The sequence below is a fragment of the Bubalus bubalis genome, chromosome 12 (assembly GCF_019923935.1).
Source record: "Bubalus bubalis isolate 160015118507 breed Murrah chromosome 12, NDDB_SH_1, whole genome shotgun sequence".
NCBI lineage: Eukaryota > Metazoa > Chordata > Mammalia > Artiodactyla > Bovidae > Bubalus > Bubalus bubalis.
Window position 1 is genome coordinate 10,682,800 of NC_059168.1, and position 20,079 is coordinate 10,702,878.

Here is a 20,079-nt window from a genome sequence, read left to right on the forward strand (position 1 = left end):
CTTACCTGAGCCATTAGGCACAAATACTTATACACAAGTGTGAATGCAAGCACTTGGAAAATAGCTGAAAGTGCCACACAAAGCACTGGGAGAGTGGGAATACTCTCCATGTCCCGCACTATTGGAATTCTGAAGGGTGCACACACGAATTCATGGACCTGTGCAACCCGCCTCCGGATAAGGAGGCCATCGCAGCCCCAGACTCTTGTTTACTGATCAAGTCTCTCCGTCAGCCGTCGTGATGACGTCATCTCGGCAGGCGGTGGCGCATGCGCAATAGAAGGAGATCCTGGCGCTGCGTGGGTAGCTTCTTAGGCGTTTCCGGTTCGGGGTAGGGCCGGCACCCGGGTCTCTGGGCTGGCAGCTTTTGCACTCTTGGCGTTGCGTTCGCGGCATCTTGGGGGTCACATGAGCCAGTGGCATCATGTCGGTGGTCACTGGGGCCAGGATCGCGTCTTTTCTGGACATTCGTCAGCCAAGAAGAAGGGCGGAAACCACATCCCCGAAAGGTAATACACGCCTTGGTCCTTGGGAGTTGCCCTTTCAGCTCAGAGCCCCTTGGCCTGGTCTTCATCTCTTGTGCTCTCGGCCTGTCGTGTTTACCCCGGCCGGCTTGGATCGTCCGCCTTGTGCTAGTCGGCATTGACCCTCTCACGGCTGCGTTCAGAGTTGCAGAAAGGGACGGTGTGTGATGTTCTGATTTCTCCCCATTGTTCCAAAAGCGAGGCTCTGGTCATTGCTTTTCAGGTAAAATGCCAAAGGACTGCTTTTTTAAGGTGAGACTGTCGGTGTTGGGGATACAACGTAATTACCAAGATAGAATCCCCTTCAATTCCTCAGGTCTTCCCTGCTGGCTCAGACGCGTTAAAGAATCCGCCTGCAATGCAGGAGTCCCGAGTTCGATCTCTTAGAAGATACCCTTGGAGAAGGGAATGGCAACCCACTCCTGTATTTTTGCCTGGAGAATGCCATGGACAGAGGAGCCTGGCGGGCTACAGTCCATGGAGTCACAGAGTTGGACACAACTAAGCGACTGGCACTTTCAGTTTTCACTTCCAGTTCCTGAATCTGTGTTGTTTTTGGCACAGAAAATGTAATAGGAACTGAGTTTCAGTGGTAAAAACAAAAACAACAACAACAACATACCAATACCGCCGAATTTTCCAAAGAAACAGTTCTGTGTTATTTGTGTTGTCTCCGGGAATCATAAAGGGCATAGTCTTTCCTCAGTACCGGTGTCATTTGAGAGATCTACCTCTGTACGTTCAAATTAATTTTGAGACTTTACTCATAGGTACAGTAAACCCATTTATTCCCTGAGTCTTTCGTTTCTTCCGTTGCATATCCTATTAAATCAACTCTGTTTTATCTCCTGAACTTCTTTTGTATCTGTCACGTCATCTTCATCCTAATACTGAACTTCTGTGCTCACTTTCTGTGCTTCTGAGCTAACCTTAGTTCCAACTCATCCTACAGAAATCAGTTCAAATATTACTTTTCACTGTGATTCCTAGCATTTTGTGACCTTCACACTCCCTTTATTATCAAGTTTTCTTTTAAAATACGGATTTGAAGTTCTCTACTGAATTTGATGGCCTCAGTTAAATGAGGACTAAGAATAAACTGGGAAGTTAAAGTATTGTGTTTAAACTATTTCAGGCAACCTGTTCCTATTAATGATACCTTAATACTCAACACCACTCATTGGAAAAGACTCTGATGCTGGGAGGGATTGGGGGCAGGAGGAGAAGGGAACGACAGAGGATGAGGTGGCTGGATGGCATGCCGACTCGATGGACGTGAGTCTGAGTGAACTCCAGGAGTTGGTGATGGACAGGGAGGCCTGGCGTGCTGCGATTCATGGGGTCGCAAAGAGTCGGACACGACTGAGCGACTGAACTAACTAACTAATAACTCAACACCAGGCCATTTTTATTAGAGAGTTGGAAGTTCTGGCCATCTCTGGTTTTAGATAGACTTTGTTAAGGCCTTGGCACTGTTTTGTTGCCTTTTATCTGTGTTCACGATCGGAAAACTGGAACTAGGGAAGTAAAGGTTATTACTAGGTGGATTTGAATAAAATGCAAAGCTGAAAGAAGAGGAATCTACTGTAGAAGACTTTCATTTCCATTTTGAGTGTGCATTCATCCTATGCTGGGAGACAGACTAATATAAAATTTGCCTAACAAAAAATGTATTAATAGGTGGAAAGACTACCTCCCAGTTGGACAGAGGATGCCTGGGACTCGTTTCATTGCTTTCAAAGTTCCCTTGAAAAAGGTACGCAAAAGTTGATATAGTATTTTTTCAAAATCTGTATTCACCAGATAGAACCCTAGTTCTCAACCCTGTTGTACTCCGTTTTCCTTTTTTATACTCTTTTTTCTTTTTATACTTTTTACTACCCCCTTTACTATCCTGAAATGAATTCATAGATAAATACAACCTAATTTCATAGGGAAAAATCAATGTAATGCTTTAACTATAAGTAAAGAGTAAATAAAGTAATCTATAATAAAGTACTATGTACCTTGGGACTTCCCTGGGGGCTCAGTGGTAAAGAATCTGCCTGCCAAGCAAGAGACACAAGTTTGATCCCTGGGTTGGAAAGATCCCTGGAGAAGGAAATGGCAACCCACTCCAATATTCTTACTTTGGAAATCCCAGGGGCAGAGGAGCCTGGCAGGCTACAGTCCATTGGGTTGCAAAAGAGTCGGACATGACTTAACCAACTCAACAACAACAACAATGTTATATATCTCAGTATGTATATATTTGGGCATGACTGTAACAGAAATTAAAAAATAGTTACTTGCGCCATGAATGCAAAAAACTGTGGACTTTGATAATGATGTGTCAGTGTTGGTTCATGAATTCTAAGAAATGAAGCACACTAGTATGGAATGTTGATCACGGAGAAGACTGTATGGGATGAAGGATAGAAGGTATAAATGGGAACTCTGTACTTTCTGCTCAGTTTTGCTCTGAATCTAAAACTGCTGTAAAACTAGTCTAGTAATATATTTCGAAGAAAATGTGTTGCTGGGACTAGAATAACCAAACAGATCAATGGGAAAGAGTAGGTAAATAAGCCAAGTGCATACAAGAATATTTAGCAATGAAAGCCATCCTTCATATATGTATTCAAGAAGTATTTATTTATAAATATCTATTTACAGGCACTCTGCTTGGAGTTGGCAGTACAGTAGGAGGCAAAACTGATGTGGTTCCTGCCTTTTGGGAGTTTACAGTCTGGTTAGGAGACCAGCATGAAAGAAACAAATATAGAAATAAATATATAGAAATGCTTCCCTCTAATCTCTCTGGAAGAAAGGATTGTAATATAGCTTGTAAATTCCAGAGGAGCAAACTTTGCTTTGAATCTCATGTTAGCATCACAGGGCTTGAGTAAATGAATAATATAAGAATGGATTTTAAGCACATGTTTTTTAAAATTTCATTCTCTCTGACAGAGTTTTGAAAAGCATCTTGCCCCAGAAGAATGTTTTTCCCCCTTGGATCTTTTTAACAAAATCCAAGAACAGAATGAAGAACTTGGACTGATTATTGACTTAACATATACTCGCCGCTATTATAAGCCAGAGGTAAATGGAACTTGCAGTTGAAAAGGACCTTCTTTCTGGTACTGTAATAATTTGTAGTCATTCGATGTTTATCATCTTATACTAAGGTGAATCCTGGCCTTCTTTCATGAGTAATAGTTCAAAAAGGAAAGTTGGTGGTTTCCTTAAGTACACATTTCTGATTTCTCTCTGCGATGAGATTAAGAAAATGAGATTGAAGACATGAATTGAACTATACCATATGGCAATAGGCTCTGGATCTGCTTAAGAATTCTATAAGCTTCCCTATTGTATAGTTTGAAAATGAAGTAAACTCTTAGTAAGAATAGTAAGCCTGAAAGGAAAGAACGTATATCCATTATATCTTTATGTATTTAAGCAGTCGCTTAAACACGTTTAAGCATCACAGTAAAAGGCAATTGTTGTCTAAGTTTTATGCTTGCTTTTCCTAATATCTTTTGATGTAATACAGAAACCTGTATATTGTTTTGGCCCTCGTAGGACACATCAGTGCAAAAGAATTCTTCTGATCTGTTCCATGGCCTTGGGAAACTAACACCTAATGTTTGTTAGCACTTGTATAGCGTTTTGCCATTTAAAAAGTTCTTTCATATCCATTGTCTAATTAATCCTCACAACAGCCCTTTGCTGTTGAAGTGGTGGCAGCACTAATAGCTTACTGCACTTGCTCTGCACTCAGCTCAGAGGACAGACAACACACTCACTACTTTTACATGAATGAAACTGAGATTCAGAAAAGGAAGAGTGGAAATTTGAACTTAGTTGTTCCTCTTTTTTTATTGTAGTAAAATATACATAAATAATATTTATTTTAGCCTTTATAAGTATACAATTCAGTGGCATTAAATACAGTCACAGTGCTATGTAGCCGTCACCAGTGTCTGTACTCAAAATGTTTTCATCATCCTCAACAGGAACTCTGTAATCGTTAACCACCACCAACCCCATTTTCCCTCCCAGCAGCCCTTAGTAACCTCTCTTCTACTTTCTGTCTCTGTGAATTTGCCTCTTCGCCATACCTCGTGTAAGTGGCATCTACAATATCTGTCCTACATCTGGCCTATTTCACGAAGCATAATATTTTCAGGGTTTATCATTGTTATAACATATGACAAAATGCCATTCATTTTTTAAGACCTCATAAATCCTATTGTGTGTATATACCATATTTTGTTGTTCTTCTGTGGACTGACACTTGGCTTGTTTGCACATTGTAGCTATTGGGAACCATGCTGCTGTGAACACTGGTGTACACACATTTGTTCACATTGCAGCTCTCCGTCCTTTTGGATGTGCAGTGTAGGTCGGAGCGGAGTTGCTGCATTGTATGTTAGTTCTCTGTTTAACCTTCGAGAAACCGTCAAACTGTTTCCTACAGTGTCATAAACAATTATTGCAAATTTAAACATATACAGAAGTATACAAAATCTTGAGTGTTCTTTGTATGTTGAGGATTCCATGAAATCATCTCGCTATAATATTTATCAACTGATGTCTATCATGCTTCATTTATACCTCTGCCTGTTTCACTCTATTTCATTGTGTAGCAGATCCTAGATAACATTTAATTACACATAAATATTTTTTGTTATATATATATTTAAAATGTAGGACTTTTATTCTTTAGTATCATTCTTTAATATTATTAAATATCCAGTCAGTGCTGAAATTTGCAGTTGTCTTCTAAATGTCATAAAAAGCTGTTTTTAAGAATTCTGAATTGGATCCAAATATGGTCCACATGTTACTTGGCATGGTCTTATTGTTAGGTCTCTAATTTTATTTTTATTTATTTCTTTTAAGGTTCTTCTTCCATGTCTCTCTCACTTTTTTTTCTCCTTGAATTTTATTTTTTAAAGAAACTGGTTTAATTGTCCCATCTAGATTTTGATGATCTCATTTGTTAATGTGTTGTTAAACATATTCTTCAATCCTTTTATTTCCTGTAAATTGGTAGTTGGACCTAGAGGCTTGATCTGAATGAAGCTTGAACGTTTTCTTTTGGTAAAGCAGTTTCATAGGTGAGAATGAACAGGTGTTTATCATCAGAAGTAATGATGAATATAGGTCTTCTTCCGTGGAGACATATGGTTATCTTTTTCTATGATATTAACAGTCACTGATGATTGATTCCTACATCCATTAACTCAGTTGGAGTTTCAAAAAATGGTGAATTCTATAGTTCCTTTTTCATTTATTAGCTGGGTGTTTCTATCAGAAGATTCCCTGCATAAGCTATTTGGTTGCCCAGCTATAGAGGCATGATTTCCTCCTTTTACTTAAAAGTGTTCAAAATAATGAGTTGATTCACAAATATCCTCCAGCAGTGACCAACTTTATTTATTTGTATCACTATGGACTGCATTGGGCTTCCCTGGTGGCTTAGTGGTAAAGAATCCACCTGCCAATGCAGGAGACTCAGGTTAAATCCCTGGGTTGGGAACATCCCCTGGAGAAGGCAGTGGCAACCCACTCTAGTATTCTTGCCTGGGAAATCCCACGGACAGAGGAGCCTGGCAGGCTACAGTCCATGGGGTCACAAAGAGTCGGACACAACTTAGTAACTAAACAAGAACGGTGGACTCCATTACAGTTGTTCTAACTGAGGACCTGTCTTTGGCCAGTGGAGCTTCTCAGTGACTCTTGCATCCTTTTGACATGACATCATTTGTTCCTAGGCTTTTTCAGTGGTTCGAGATAGGAAATGTGTTTGTTTGTTTTTAATATAAAATATATCCTGGGTTCAAGGCTTTCCAGGTGGTGTTAGTGTTTACCACTAACTGATGCAGGAGACATAAGAGATGAGGGTTCAATCCCTGGGTCGGGAAGATCTGGTGGAGGAGGGCATGGCAGCCCACTCCAGTATTCTTGCCTGGAGAATCCCACAGACAGAGGAGCCTGGCAGGGACAGTCCATGGGGTTGCAAAGAGTCAGACACGACTGAAGCGACTTAGCACACCACACTCATATCATAGGTTCATACTGCTACTTTCCATATAAGTTCTGAACTACAGAATTTTCACTTAGCCTATTCTGTCTTTTATTGATAATCTACTTTCTCCCACCCCAAGAATACCAGTTCTCAACAGTGCATGAAATTTGCTCTGTTTTCCAGTTCCAAGTTCTTTTGACTCTACTGTACTGTTCTACTTCAATCAATCACAGCTGCTTTATGCTCTTGAAATGTAAGATACTAGGTAGAACTATTTCTTAGCATTTTGAGTTATACGTGCCTTCATTCATATTGATTTGCTTTTGCATCCCTAGTAACTGTCCTTTCTGTAGTTTAATGAGAATCATGTGATACTTCCTGCTTAAAGCAGCTTTGGAAAAAAAAAGTCCCTTATCAGAGTGACTGACATGTTTAGATTAATATAATGTCTTTGTTTACATTTTGCTTTCTCTAATTAATCTTTTGTTCTTTCCCTACAAATGAAATAATATCCATTCCATGGTTTTGCCTTCTAGGAATTACCAGAAAATATTCCTTATTTAAAAATTTATACAGTTGGGCATCAGGTTCCTGATGATGACACTATTTTTAAATTCAAAAATGCTGTTAATGGGTTTTTGAGAGAAAATAAAGATAATGGTGAGTGTCTGGTTTTTTTTTGTTGTTCTTTTCTCTTTACCTGAATTTTGGTATGCATTTCAAGTGGGGTTGGAGAATTTTAATATTTTTAATAGTTCTGACATTAGGCCTATTTGTTTGATAACATTAAGGTGGTGCTAACAGAGGCGTTTTTCCTTTTTATGGTCTCAAGCAATTTAGTTTTGGGGTTTTTTTGGGGGGGTCAGTTTAGTTTGGAAGGTGATTGTTGTGAGAAGTATGAACTGAACTAGCTTACTTACCTCTTTTTAAAAACTTTGAATGGGAAATATATAATAAAAATGTTCTTTTGTCCTGTTTATTGGTAGAAGGGTATCAAAGGGAACATGGTATTTGCCATGTTTTAAGACTGAGGAATCTCTTATCTTTGGAATGCCGCTGACCCAGATGACAGCATGCGACCCCTCTGTGGGTCTCTGCCAGCAATGGGCTAACTTCACCGTGCTCTCTGATGTCTGGATCTTGCTTGGATCCCTTGTGGTTTCCTCTGCTATAAATCCGTCCCACAGATGCCAGGCTCACTGATAAAGAGGGAGAGGCTACACTCTCCACTCCCTCAAATTGGTAGAGACTCAGAAAATAAATTGGTTTAGTAAAAACTGAGAGCCTATTAGGTTTGTTGTTAGGGCATGGGGAAACAGAGGTGACTAGCTGTCTTTGTTCAGTAGAGACTTATAGTTATCTAGGAAGATAAGCATGTAGTAACTATAAGATAGTGGGTTAATTATAATAAAAGAACCAAGTGCAGGGACTTCCCCAGCCATCAGTAGTTAATACTCCATGATTCCCGTGTGCAGGGGTCGCAGATTCGATCCCTGGTCCAGAAACTAAGATCCCACATGCTGCGTGGTGCGACCAAAAACAAATAAACAAAAACAAAAGAGTCAGGTGCCACAGGAGAAACCGAGGAGACCATCTGAGCTGGGCTTGGGGGAAGAGGATCTTGCCAGAATGAGGAAAGGACAGACCAGGTATTGGGAACAGGTGCAAAAGGCACAGGACTTGAACTTGTGCAGTGGAGGGGCAGCGTCTGGTGTGACTAGAGGTAGTATGAAAGGACAGAGAGTTCATAACGTTCATTTCAACAAAAATATTATATAACATCTGAGTTGAAGGCACTGTTCTAGCAAGTAGGAACAGAAGAGGACTTGCCTTGCACACTTTACATTCTAGTTGGGGGGAGAGAGAAATAAGTAAACATATGGAGTGTCAGGCAGTGGGTGGTAAGTGCTCCGGAAAATAACAAGATAAAGAAGTGAGGGAGTGTGGAAGGTGACCAGGGAAGCCCTCTCTATTAAGGTGTCAGTTGATCAGAGCCTTAAAGGAAGCAAGGAACAAGCCATTGGATATTTGAGGGAGTGGGGATGGGGTGGGAGGGAGTGTTCTAAAGCAGAGGGAATAGTAGGTACAAATTCCTTGAGGCACGACTATGCTTGGCAGATGTAAGGAATAGTAAGGCCAGTGTGGCTGGACAGGGGCGAGTGAGTGAAGTCAGAGAAGTAGAAAATGGGATTAGAGGGGCTGGCAGGGGACAGGAGGGAGGTGGATGACATAGGTCAAAGTTTGAATTTATAATTCAGTTGGAGAAACAAATTGATAGTTTGAATTTATAATTCAGTTGGAGAGACAGATTGATACTTGTTTATAAAGAGTTCTAAATTCTTTGCTAAAAATTTGGGCTTTATTCTGTGCTAAATGAAGACTTTTAATTAACAGAACAATCCAGCCAGGTTTATATTTTAGAAAATAACATCTTCCATGTGGCAGGTCAGTTGAAATAGAAGGGCTTAGAAGTTGGGTAGTAGTAATCCAGGCCAGAGATGACGACTGTCACACACTGCCTAGTCACAGACATGCCTTTTGCAGAGATCGAATGTGTTGTTTTGTATTTACTTTCTCATATATATATATATATATATATATATATTTTTTTTTTTTTTTTTAAGTGCTAAACTAAGAGATACTGTGGCATAGTTGGAAAAATCTGAGACTTGATTCTAGTCTTTGTTCTGTTTGCCTGCTGTGCCGCTGCTGCTGCTGCCAAGTCACTTCAGTCGTGTCCGACTCTGTGCGACCCCATAGCCGGCAGCCCACCAGGCTCCCCGTCCCTGGGGTTCTCCAGGCAAGAACACTGGAGTGGGTTGCCATTGCCTTCTCCAGTGCGTGAAAGTGAAAAGTGAAAGTGAAGTCGCTCAGTCGTGTCCGACTCTTAGCGACCCCGTGGACTGCAGCCCACCAGGCCCCTCTGTTCATGGGATTTTCCAGGCAAGAGTACTGGAGTGGGGTGCCATTGCCTGCTGTGCAGCTCGGGCTTAACATCTCAAGCCTTACTTTTTCATTGTGATATAAGAACAGTGCTATGTTCCCGAGAACTCCACAGGCATATAGACCCATGGTGTGTGTAGAGCAGCAAATGAGAGTAGAAACAACAGCACTTTGGGAACCCAAGAAAGCGTTTGTTCTTTTCATAAATACTATTGAGCATTAATAGTGAAGGCTTTCCATTTGTTTCACCTAAAAACAGATTTCATTCTTTTGGTAGCCTGTTTTGTTTTGTTTTTTTTTTTCCCCACTCCCTTTTTCTATAGTCAAATCAGCTCATGATGGGCATGCTCCAGTCCATACTATTGCATATGATTGGATGCTATGCAAAATTTCCCAGAGGCAATGAATTTTGACTATATTAATTCTTTATAGCATGTTCCTGCTAAAACATATTTTTCTTCAGAGTTTTTCCATTTTAGGATAGTGGTGGTATTGTAGCAACCAATAAATGCTACTCTTCAGAAAATTGTATAACCTGTCTTTAGGTAGCTACTTCATTTATTTAATTCCATATTCCCTGTTTTATAGACAGACTTATTGGTGTCCACTGTACCCATGGTTTAAACAGGACTGGCTACCTCATCTGCAGGTGAGTTGCCAACCCCAAGAGGCAGACCATGTTGAAATTTTTTGTTTACAATAGTAATGTAAGCTGAATGCAGAAAATGAAGTCAGTTAAAGAATGTATGAAGTAGAAGCAGTCTTGCCCTCGACTTAAGAGATTACCACTTGTAATAATTTAGCACATATTTTTTTTTACTTAAAAAACACAAATAGAAGCACATATAATTGTCCCTTGATATCAGGCTTTCCCATGGATACCAAAATCCTCAGATGCTCAGGTCCCCTGTGTAAACTGGTGTAGGATAGTCAGCCCTCCATATCCACAGGAATGAAACCCGTGGATACAGAGGACTGACTACATGTGATTTCATGGTATAATATTTAGATGTTCTGGTTTATAATTTAATGTATGGTAGACATCTTCCTATGAAAATATTTGGAGACTTTGTTCTTTTTTAAAGACTGCATTGTTTCTTTGCTTACTGATGAAAAGAAAGTCAGAAGTTTTTGACATTATAAAACATTGAAGTAATGAATATTCCTCTGTGAATGTCTTTGACTATATATGATTTGTCTCAGATAACTTCATTCAGAATGGGACTTCTGAATTAAAGAGTTTATGCCCTTATGCTTTTTGTGACTGTACCAATTTTTGTTTGTTCATTCAGAAAATATTTAAAATATTGAGCATCTGTTGTGTTTAAGCACTGTGCTGGGTACTAGCAAAAAGCCTTGGGAAATTGTGTGAGCAAAGAGACTTTACCTACCCTTTGTGAATTCTGACAGTCCAGAGAGAGAATAGAGATTCAAGAATTACACTCTGCATGTACAGTTACAACTCTGACAAATGCCAAGGAAAGGGACATGGTACCACAAGAACATATTTTAGGGAGGATTTGACCCCATCATGGAGATTAGAAGTTTCTTTTTTTTTTTTTTTCCCCCTTTTGGGCTTTTATTGAGGTTATTATTACATGGGCATGATTGATTAAATCATTGGCTGTTGGCAATGGACTCAACTTCCAGCCCATCTCCAGCCCATAAAAGTTCCAGCCTTCATACAATATTTCTCCTTTGAGAAAGTTTCTTTAGGGATGTTTGAGCTGATATCTGATGAAGAAGTAGGTGTTAACCAGATAAAGACATTGGGAGAGATTTCTAAGCATAAGAAATAAGAAAGACCCTGTAAGAGGAAAGCATATGCTCTGTTGGAGGAACTGGCCAGGAAGGCAGGGGTGTGGGGGAAGTGTGTCATTAAAATGGAGCTGGAATTGTGGGTAGGAGCTCAGTCATTCAGGTTTGTGTTTAGGGTTTTAGACGTTAAGAGTATTAGAAAATCATTGCACTGTTTTGGTTGAAGGTGAGTGTAATTAAGTTTGTATTTTTAGCCTCTCATTTGGCTACTGAATGGAGAATACACTGCAGGGATAAAGAGCAAGGAAACAAGTTAGGAGACGTTAGTAGAAACTGGGCATATTGATGGCTTGGACCAGGATTTGGTGGTCATTTTGGTGGAAAGATGTGAACATATTCTAGAGATATTTAGGCGATATCATTGTTTAGGCCTTGGTGGTGGGTTGAGGATGAAGGTGAGGAAGAAATAACTGTCAGTGAAGGTGATTCCTAAGTTTCTGGGTCCTACGCTTGGTTAATAGTGTTTTTTTTTAGATATAATGTTAATATTTTTCCTAATTTGTCTGTTACTTGTTGGTTCCTGGTGAATACTCTGTCATGTTAGGTCTCCTGTTTTCAGTGTACAAAGCATTCTGATCAAAACTGTTGTATCTTAGATACCTTTTTAGTATTTGCCAATTTGATCCTGTATTTTATTCTCTTTCATTTATTAATTGTTGTATTAGTGTAAATAAATACATTAATAGATTTTCTAAAGCTAGGTCATCGTTGGCATCCTTGGAATAAAGCCTTTTCGTATATCATTCTTTAATAATTACTGATTAGATGTGCTGATATTTTCTTAGGATTTTTATATCTATATTTGTAAAGTGAAATTGGACCTTTTTTTTTTTTTGCAAAAATGATTTTTTTTCCTTTTTATTTACAAATGACTTGAATTTTGTTGTCTGTTAGGTATTTGATTGATGTAGAAGGCATGAGGCCAGATGATGCAATTGAATGTAAGTAAGAGAGCTGTCACTGTTTTTCCTTTTTTTTAAAATTTGAAAGTAGAAATGTAGGTGAATTTCTCAAATTTTGGTAAAAGAGAAAAGTTTGTGATTCATTTGTTCTGACATAAGATAACCTTTTAGCAAAAGTTTATAAAGGGATGTATGTGGAAATAATGAGCTACGACAACCTGTATAATCAGTAAGTGGACTTCCTCTTTGATCCGCTTTCTCTGGGAAAGATTTGCTTTTTGTACACTTATTTCTAACGGTTCATCTTCTCCTCAGTATTCAATAGATGCCGTGGACATTGCTTAGAAAGGCAAAACTACATTGATGACCTTCGCAACGGTCCCATCAGAAAGTAAGCTGCATTTTATACCTGATATTTGTGGGTAGAAAGATGTGTTTTTGTATCATTTAAATTGCACCTATCCATTCTTCTTGTAGCTCATTAACTTGCTGTAGGAAACCTAAACAAATAGGATTGTGGGGGTCAGGTGGGATTGTTTTTTTCATGGGCCAAAATATAGTCACTGAACTGATACCAAATTTGGACACCAATAATATTTTGTGGAAACATTCTGTTTGAGGAATTGGGATTCCAGTGTATCTAGAAAAAGAGGTTTTGAAGATTCAACACATATGATGGAGCCAGTTTTCACAGCTACTAAGCCTGTTAACCAAAGACCTAAGCATAACATACATCAGACCCAAGGTTACCCAGAGCCTCGGCATTTCCATACCTGGACTCAAGATCTACAGCGGTCAGAAAGGTATCTCTGCTTTCCCTTTGTCTAGAATTGAAATAGAAACTAATATTATAAATTAGTGCAAACACAGTATGATAATATGAAGAACTTGTATTTTCTTGCTGGTCAGTGTCAACCAGGAGGTATTGTTTTCTCCATATTTTGCATTTAGGGCTGGAAAATCAAGTATAGGATGGGGAATAGGTGAGTTTTCAGAGGCAGTTGGGATAAGGTCTTGGAAGTTTTCATTGATCCTTAAACTTAGTTTAAGGCAGTAATTTGATGTGCGTGCCAAAAAGGATCTTGCATACTTATCTGTGTGTGTTAGTCACTCAGTCACGTCCCACTCTTTGTGACCCCATGGACTGTAGCCCGCCAGGCTCCTCTGTCATGGGATTCTCCAGGCAAGAGTATTGGAGTGGGTTCCCATTTCCTCCTCCAGAGGATCTTCCGGACACAGGGATCGAACCCACGTCTTCCGCATTAGTATGTGGATTCTTTACCACTGTGCCATCTGGGAAGTCTCCTTGCATTCTGTGAGGCTCCGTTAATAGTGGTACAGTTTTCAGAATAAGGAAGGTTGTTTTATTTAAGAGTACACAAAAATTAGGGCCTCCCACGTGGCACTGGTGGTAAAGAAGCCACCTGCAGTGCAGGAGACAAAAGAGACTTGAGTTTGGTCCCTGGGTTGGGAAGATCCCCTGGAGAGGCATACAGCAACCCACTACAGTATTCTGGCCTGGAGAATCCCATGGACAGAGGAACCTGGAGCTATGGTCCATAGGCGCAAAGAGTCAGACACTACTGAATTGACTTAGCACAGCATAATAAACACAAATTATACGGAAAATAGTACAATGCCAGTAGAGAAATCTGCAGAGGAATTGAAGCATAAATCACACACATATTTTTTTACTTGAGAAACAGGAAAAACCTCAGAACAATTAAAATAGCACAGTATTATTCTTTGCCTATTAATTTGGCAACAGTTTTTGACAAGGTGGTCCAGGGTGGTGAGTGTCAGGCTGGGCCTGGGTTTGCAGCCTAGCTCTGCTGTTCACTCTCTGTATGATCTCAGTAAGATCTCTAAATTTCTGTTCTCTTATCTGTTGGATGGAAATTTTAATAATATTATAAATAAAACTTTTATAGTACATACCTTGGGATTGTGATTATTACATAAGTTAATTAAGTATTTTAGCACATTGTAAACTTTCCACTTTCAAAAGATGTTAACATTTTTAGAAGATGTAAACATTTCAAAGATTATTGCTTGTGTTGCCAGGGACTCTGAAAATAGGTATAGCCCTTTTGAAACATAACTGTAATAGCCATAAAAATGCTCATACCTGCTAACCTTGAAACTACAGAAAAACTTCAAAATATGGAGAAATCTATATGCATTTAATCTTTCAACACATTTCTCTAAACTTCCAACTGTGCATCAGACTCTGAACTAAGTGCTTAGGATAGAGTCACATATATTCCAAAATGTTAATCCTGCCTTTATTTACAGTAGTGGGAAAATTGATAGCAACTTGAATTTCTAACAGTTAAGAATAGCTAAGTAAATTATGTATCCATACTGTGATATTTTATAAAGCCATTAAAAGTGAGAGCTCACTTATAATAAGTGAAAATAATAGGTTATGATCCAGTAGTCAAAAAAAGATGCAAGAGGAAAAGACCAAAAGAAAATATTAACCAGTTTAATTAGATTAATTGGGATTGAGGGGTTTTGGGGGTGTTTACTTTTCTCAGATCTCCAACTTTTCTTTTATATGATTATATTAGATTTACCGGTGTTAATTTTGAGACAATTAAATTTTAATTTTCCAAATTTGCTGCATGTGCCGTGGTTAGAATTTCTACATTTTGTAATTAATTTATATATCTATTGACTTATACGGAGAAGGTAATGGCATCCTACTCCAGTACTCTTGCCTGGAAAATCCCATGGATGGAGGAGCCTGGTAGGCTGCAGTCCATGGGGTCGCACAGAGTCGGACACGACTGAGCGACTTTACTTTCACTTCTCACTTTCATGCATTGGAGAAGGAAATGGCAACCCACTCCAGGGTTCTTGCCTGGAGAATCCCAGGGAGGGGAGCCTGGTGGGCTGCCGTCTATGGGGTCGCACAGAGTCGGACACGACTGAAGCGACTTAGCAGCAGCAAGCAGCATTGACTTATAAGGTGAAAGCAGGTTTCTGTTTTCAAACATAAATAGCTCATTCTGTTTCCTGTCAGCCCTGCCACACTTGGAGAGAATATATCTGATTAGAATAGTATGAAAGGCTTCTTGGAACCTACTGTGTGCCAAGTTGTTGTGGTGGGTAATAGAAATATGTTGTTTTAATTTACCTTCAAAACAGTCATGAAGATGGAGGGTGTTTAATAATACTCTATTTTATAAAGCACTGAGAGATCCAAAGGTTAAGCAGTTTTATCTGCTAAAATCACACAGGTTGAAAACAGTAGAACCAGAGTGTCTATGTATAATTTTATAAAGCTTGTTATATATAGTTATTAAAACTAATAATGTTTTATTACTTTCATTTTAAGAAAATTTTCCCAGAATTGGAACATTTACCAGAGATGCCATGTCCCTCCTCCTGGTCCCCCTGGAGAGGACTATTTCCAGCGGAGATACTCTTGGAATGTAAAGCCAACTGCCAGTCAAGGAGGCCCGAACAAAAGGTTTTCTCCTGGCAGTTACTACAGAGTACCCTATTCAGCCTATTACAGATGGACCAAGTGACACATGTCTACCCTGGAAATCTGTCTGCAGACAGAGCAGGACTCAAATCAGCAAGTGACTTTTTGTAAGATCAGGTCAAATGAGGTTTATAATCTATTTTATTGCTCCCTTATGTGCTCAAGCTTAAGGAGAAATTCTATTGATACTTACTACTGCTGACAGATTTGCAGTATTTACAACAGTGAAGGAAATGATCTGTCATTCCACTCTTAAATTTTTTTTAAAGGAAGATGATATTTTAGAACTGATAAAGGTAATAAAGAATATCCCTTGTAAATTAATGAAAAATTCTACCTTCGTTTTCTGTGTATTTTTTCCTGACTAAACGTGTGGTGTTAGTGTGTCTGTATGTGTGTGTGTGTGTGCATGCAGAAACATGTTTTTATCATATTCTATTATTGACCAAATCACTAGGGTATCTTTTTTCTCCCCCTAACTGTTCAATATTTTTGTTAAAATCTACCTAGGAGATAATCTCTTTAGAACCTAATCACTATTTGTGATTAGTTGTAGTATTTTTGTCATTAGAAATTTCTTTCATTGGCAATCTGTTTATTGTCAGCTTCCTTTCACTGAATTTTCAGATAGGCCATCTAAAACAGGAGTGGATAAACTTTGAGACCGATTGTCAGTTGAGCAGGAAAGACCAATCGATAAACCTAAATACTTAATGCTGAGTAATTTACCTGACAGGGTAACTGTTATCAATTGGGTAGAGCTACTCAGAAAACTTGAAAACTTTTGTAGACTGTAAAGGTTGCTTGATGAACAGAATAAGATGTGACGTTTAAAGCCTGTGATATACATGGAGACTTGCATGGCTCCTGAAGTTACTGCTTTTCTATTGAACGTAACCTGCTGCAGGCTTTTTCTGCTAGCCTCTCACCGTGGAATGGTGCCTGACCTTGACTTTTTCTAAGTTATCTCCTCAGCTGGTTTACACACAGATGGATCACTTGGGAGGTAGTAATTATTTTTAGTTGCAGAGGAAGCCAGAAACCTTTGTTTGCTCAAGAAAGGGTGTAACTGTCATGACATCATAAGCCTTGGTAGATGTTTGATGAATGCTTGGGCAGATTGGCTTCATTTTTTAAGCCTCTGGTTTTGGGGTGTTGTGTCATAGAGTGATACTGCCGGTGACGCTTGTTTGCCCTGTTTCATAAATGAACATCTTGTGGAACCTGACGCCAAGGAGGTGCTCTAACTAACTCGCCTACTCCCTGGTCTGTGTCTCATGAACTCAGGCTGCTACCCTTCATCGAAATGGTGGCTCAGAAATTTTTTTTTTTTCTACCCACCACATTTAACAGAGATACAAGAGTTTTTCTTGCTAAAAGGCTGCTCTTGTGGAATTGTTTCTTGCATATATCATGAACTCTCCACTTGGAAAGAAATTGGAGCAGGACAACCGGTGAGGCAGAAAGAGAACCACCAGGGGCAGGCGTGGGACTCCAGCGAGCCTACTATTCTACAGAGTTCTTGGCCAGCAGTTTCTGAGGAGGACGTTGCCAGCACAGTGTCATGTAAGCAGTGCCACCTGGGAAACCATCTTCGATCCTGCGGTCCTCCCTGTCCCCATCTCATCTCAGTTGTCGACACAGTTTGTTGAAAACCACGCTCCTCTTGTGTCTTGTTTATTCTTCAGCACACTGGTTTTGGCTTCGGCTCACAGCATACCACTGAAAGACTTCTGGCTAAGGGGACCGGCAACTTCCTCTTTTAAAGGATGTGTCGTGGTCTGTTTAAGCTTTTATGTTTTTTATTTTCATCACATCAAAACACACATATAAGAAAAACACACACATGAACATAGTTTAAAATTCAAATAGTTCTACTGAGATTTTTAAGAAAAAGAGCAGTCTTCCCATTGGCACACCTGTCCTACCCCCTGATTGTCCCTCCCCAAGGGCAACACTTTATGCATTTTTGCATTATTATCTAATATTTACCTCTGTTCTTTAAATACTAGGCTTATACGACCAATTCTTGATTTTTCCGTTCCTAGTACTTTCTGTTGATTTCCTTACTGTAGAAGATGAGTATTTTTTAGCTCTCTCATATCATTTTTCCACATACACACTCCTATTCCCCGCATATTTTTAATGTAGTTATTTTCCACCTTTTGGTTACATTACTATCCTAAGGTAATGTTATTTTCTAGGTGAGTGTCTGCCTCTGAACCAGGGTGTGCCATGGCTATTCTTGCACCACTTTCACCCTACGTTTTTTTTTAATTTTATTTTATTTTTAAACTTTACATAATTGTATTAGATTTGCCAAATATCAAAATGAATCCGCCACAGGTATACATGTGTTCCCCCATCCTGAACCCTCCTCCCTCCTCCCTCCCCATACCATCCCTCTGGGTCGTCCCAGTGCACTAGCCCCAAGCATCCAGTATCGTGCATCGAACCTGGACTGGCAACTCGTTTCATACATGATATTTTACATGTTTCAATGCCATTCTCCCAAATCTTCCCACCCTCTCCCTCTCCCACAGAGTCCATAAGACTGTTCTATACATCAGTGTCTCTTTTGCTTTCTCGTACACAGGGTTATTGTTACCATCTTTCTAAATTCCATATATATGCGTTAGTATACTGTATTGGTGTTTTTCTTTCTGGCTTACTTCACTCTGTATAATAGGCTCCAGTTTCATCCACCTCATTAGAACTGATTCAAATGTATTCTTTTTAATGGCTGAGTAATACTCCATTGTGTATATGTACCACAGCTTTCTTATCCATTCATCTGCTGATGGACATCTAGGTTGCTTCCATGTCCTGGTTGCTTCACCCTACATTTTTGTGTCTTTTCCTGTGGCCCTAACGTGGATAGGGTAAACACATCAGACTCTGTTTGTTTGAAATCTTTCTTGGGTTGATTGGATTTGTTCTTGACTTGGTCTAGGTTGGACACTGTTTGCCAGGGCTGCCATAAAAAAAATCACAGACTAGGTGTCTAAAACACTGGATATTTATTTTCTCACAGTTCTGGAGGCCAGAAGTCCATGATCAAGGTATCAGCAGAGCTGGTTTCTTCTGAGGCCTCTCTCCTTGGCTTGTAAATGACCATCTTGGTCATTTGTCTATACATGGTCTACCCTCTGTACCTATGTCCAGATTTCCTTTTCTTTATGGAAACCAGTCACACTAGATTGTGCCCACCGTAATGAACTCATTTAAACCTAACTTTTTAAAGACCCCATCTTCCAAGTACAGTCGCATTCTGAAGACCAGGTGGTTGGGATGATATCAACATACAGCTTTCGCAGGGACACAACTCAACCTATGACAAGTACACAGTGGCTGTTCTCTACACCGGGGGCACAGCTCTTGCCCTGGGATTTCTGTTTGCCTTCACCCTGGTCATTTCTTCTGTGCCCCTTCTGTTTCCTGGATCCATAGCTGCTGCTTTCATTGTTTACTTCCCTTTGTGGTGGAGCATATTCTTCCTTGGTTTCCCAAGGATTAATGGGATGCAAACTCTTTGAGGCTTTTGCATGTCTGAAATGGGTTTATTTTATTCTTCACTGCATTGATAAGTTGATATGCTATACATTTGTAGGTAGGCAGTTTAAAATGCATTTATTCATTATTTTTCCATAGTTCATTGTTGCTATTTAAAACCCTGTGCTATTCTGATTTCTGTGCTGCGGTCCATGGGGTCACAAAGAGTGGGACACAATTGGGCAACTGAACAACAGGAACAATTCTGATCCCAGAACTTTTATTTGTGACCTGTAATTTTTATTCCTGAAAGCTTTAGGATCTTTCTCTCAAGTGTCCTGAAATACCATGATATGACTTACCATGGGTAAATTTTTGGCTGCGCTGGGTCTTCACTGCTGCGTGAGGGCTTTCTCTAGTTGCAGCAAGCAGGGGCTACTCTGTTGAGGAGTGCAGGCTTCTCCTGTTGCTGGTCATAGGCTCGAGGGCACATGGGCTTCAGTAGTTTCTGCTTGAGGGCTCTAGAGCGGGGGCTCGGTTAGTTGTGCCTCACAGGCTGAGTTGCTCCACAGCATGTGGCATCTTTCCAGATAAGAGATCGAACCCATGTCTCCTGGCATTGAAAGGTCAATTCTTAACCACTAGACCACCAGGGAAGTCCCTAGTGTGGGTATTTTTAAAATTCATAATGCAAATGAGGCCTTCCAGTCTAGCAGGCTATGCACATCATTTCTGGGAAATGTTTTTCACTTTATCTTCTCTATATCTTACTTCTTTTTTTTTTTTTTTTAAAGTGGAACACTTCCCCAGTTTGCATGTCATCCTTGTGCAGGGACCATGCTAATCTCTATATTGTTCCAATTTTAGTGTATGTGCTGCTGAAGTGAGCGC

General features: G+C 39.7%; 1 protein-coding gene and 1 non-coding gene across 3 annotated transcripts; one reads left to right on the forward strand and one right to left on the reverse strand.

Moving 5' to 3' along the window:
* Positions 1-290: 290 nt before the first annotated feature.
* DUSP11 (dual specificity phosphatase 11) lies at positions 291-16,032 on the forward strand. 2 transcript variants are annotated; one of them, XM_006045943.4, is made up of 9 exons: positions 291-509; positions 2,205-2,280; positions 3,474-3,605; positions 7,074-7,197; positions 10,069-10,129; positions 12,193-12,239; positions 12,516-12,591; positions 12,815-13,003; positions 15,544-16,032. In XM_006045943.4, exons 1-9 carry the CDS (start codon positions 409-411, stop codon positions 15,737-15,739), a joined length of 1,002 nt encoding a protein of 333 aa, XP_006046005.1. In that variant the 5' UTR covers positions 291-408; the 3' UTR covers positions 15,740-16,032. The 2 variants fall into 2 exon arrangements, with proteins under 2 accessions (XP_006046005.1, XP_006046006.1); XM_006045944.4 differs by having other exon boundaries at positions 293-509; positions 12,821-13,003.
* A 3,943-nt stretch (positions 16,033-19,975) lies between these two features.
* Positions 19,976-20,079, reverse strand: LOC112578314. Its single transcript, XR_003102605.2, has one exon. It is a non-coding gene; the product is annotated as a U6 spliceosomal RNA (small nuclear RNA).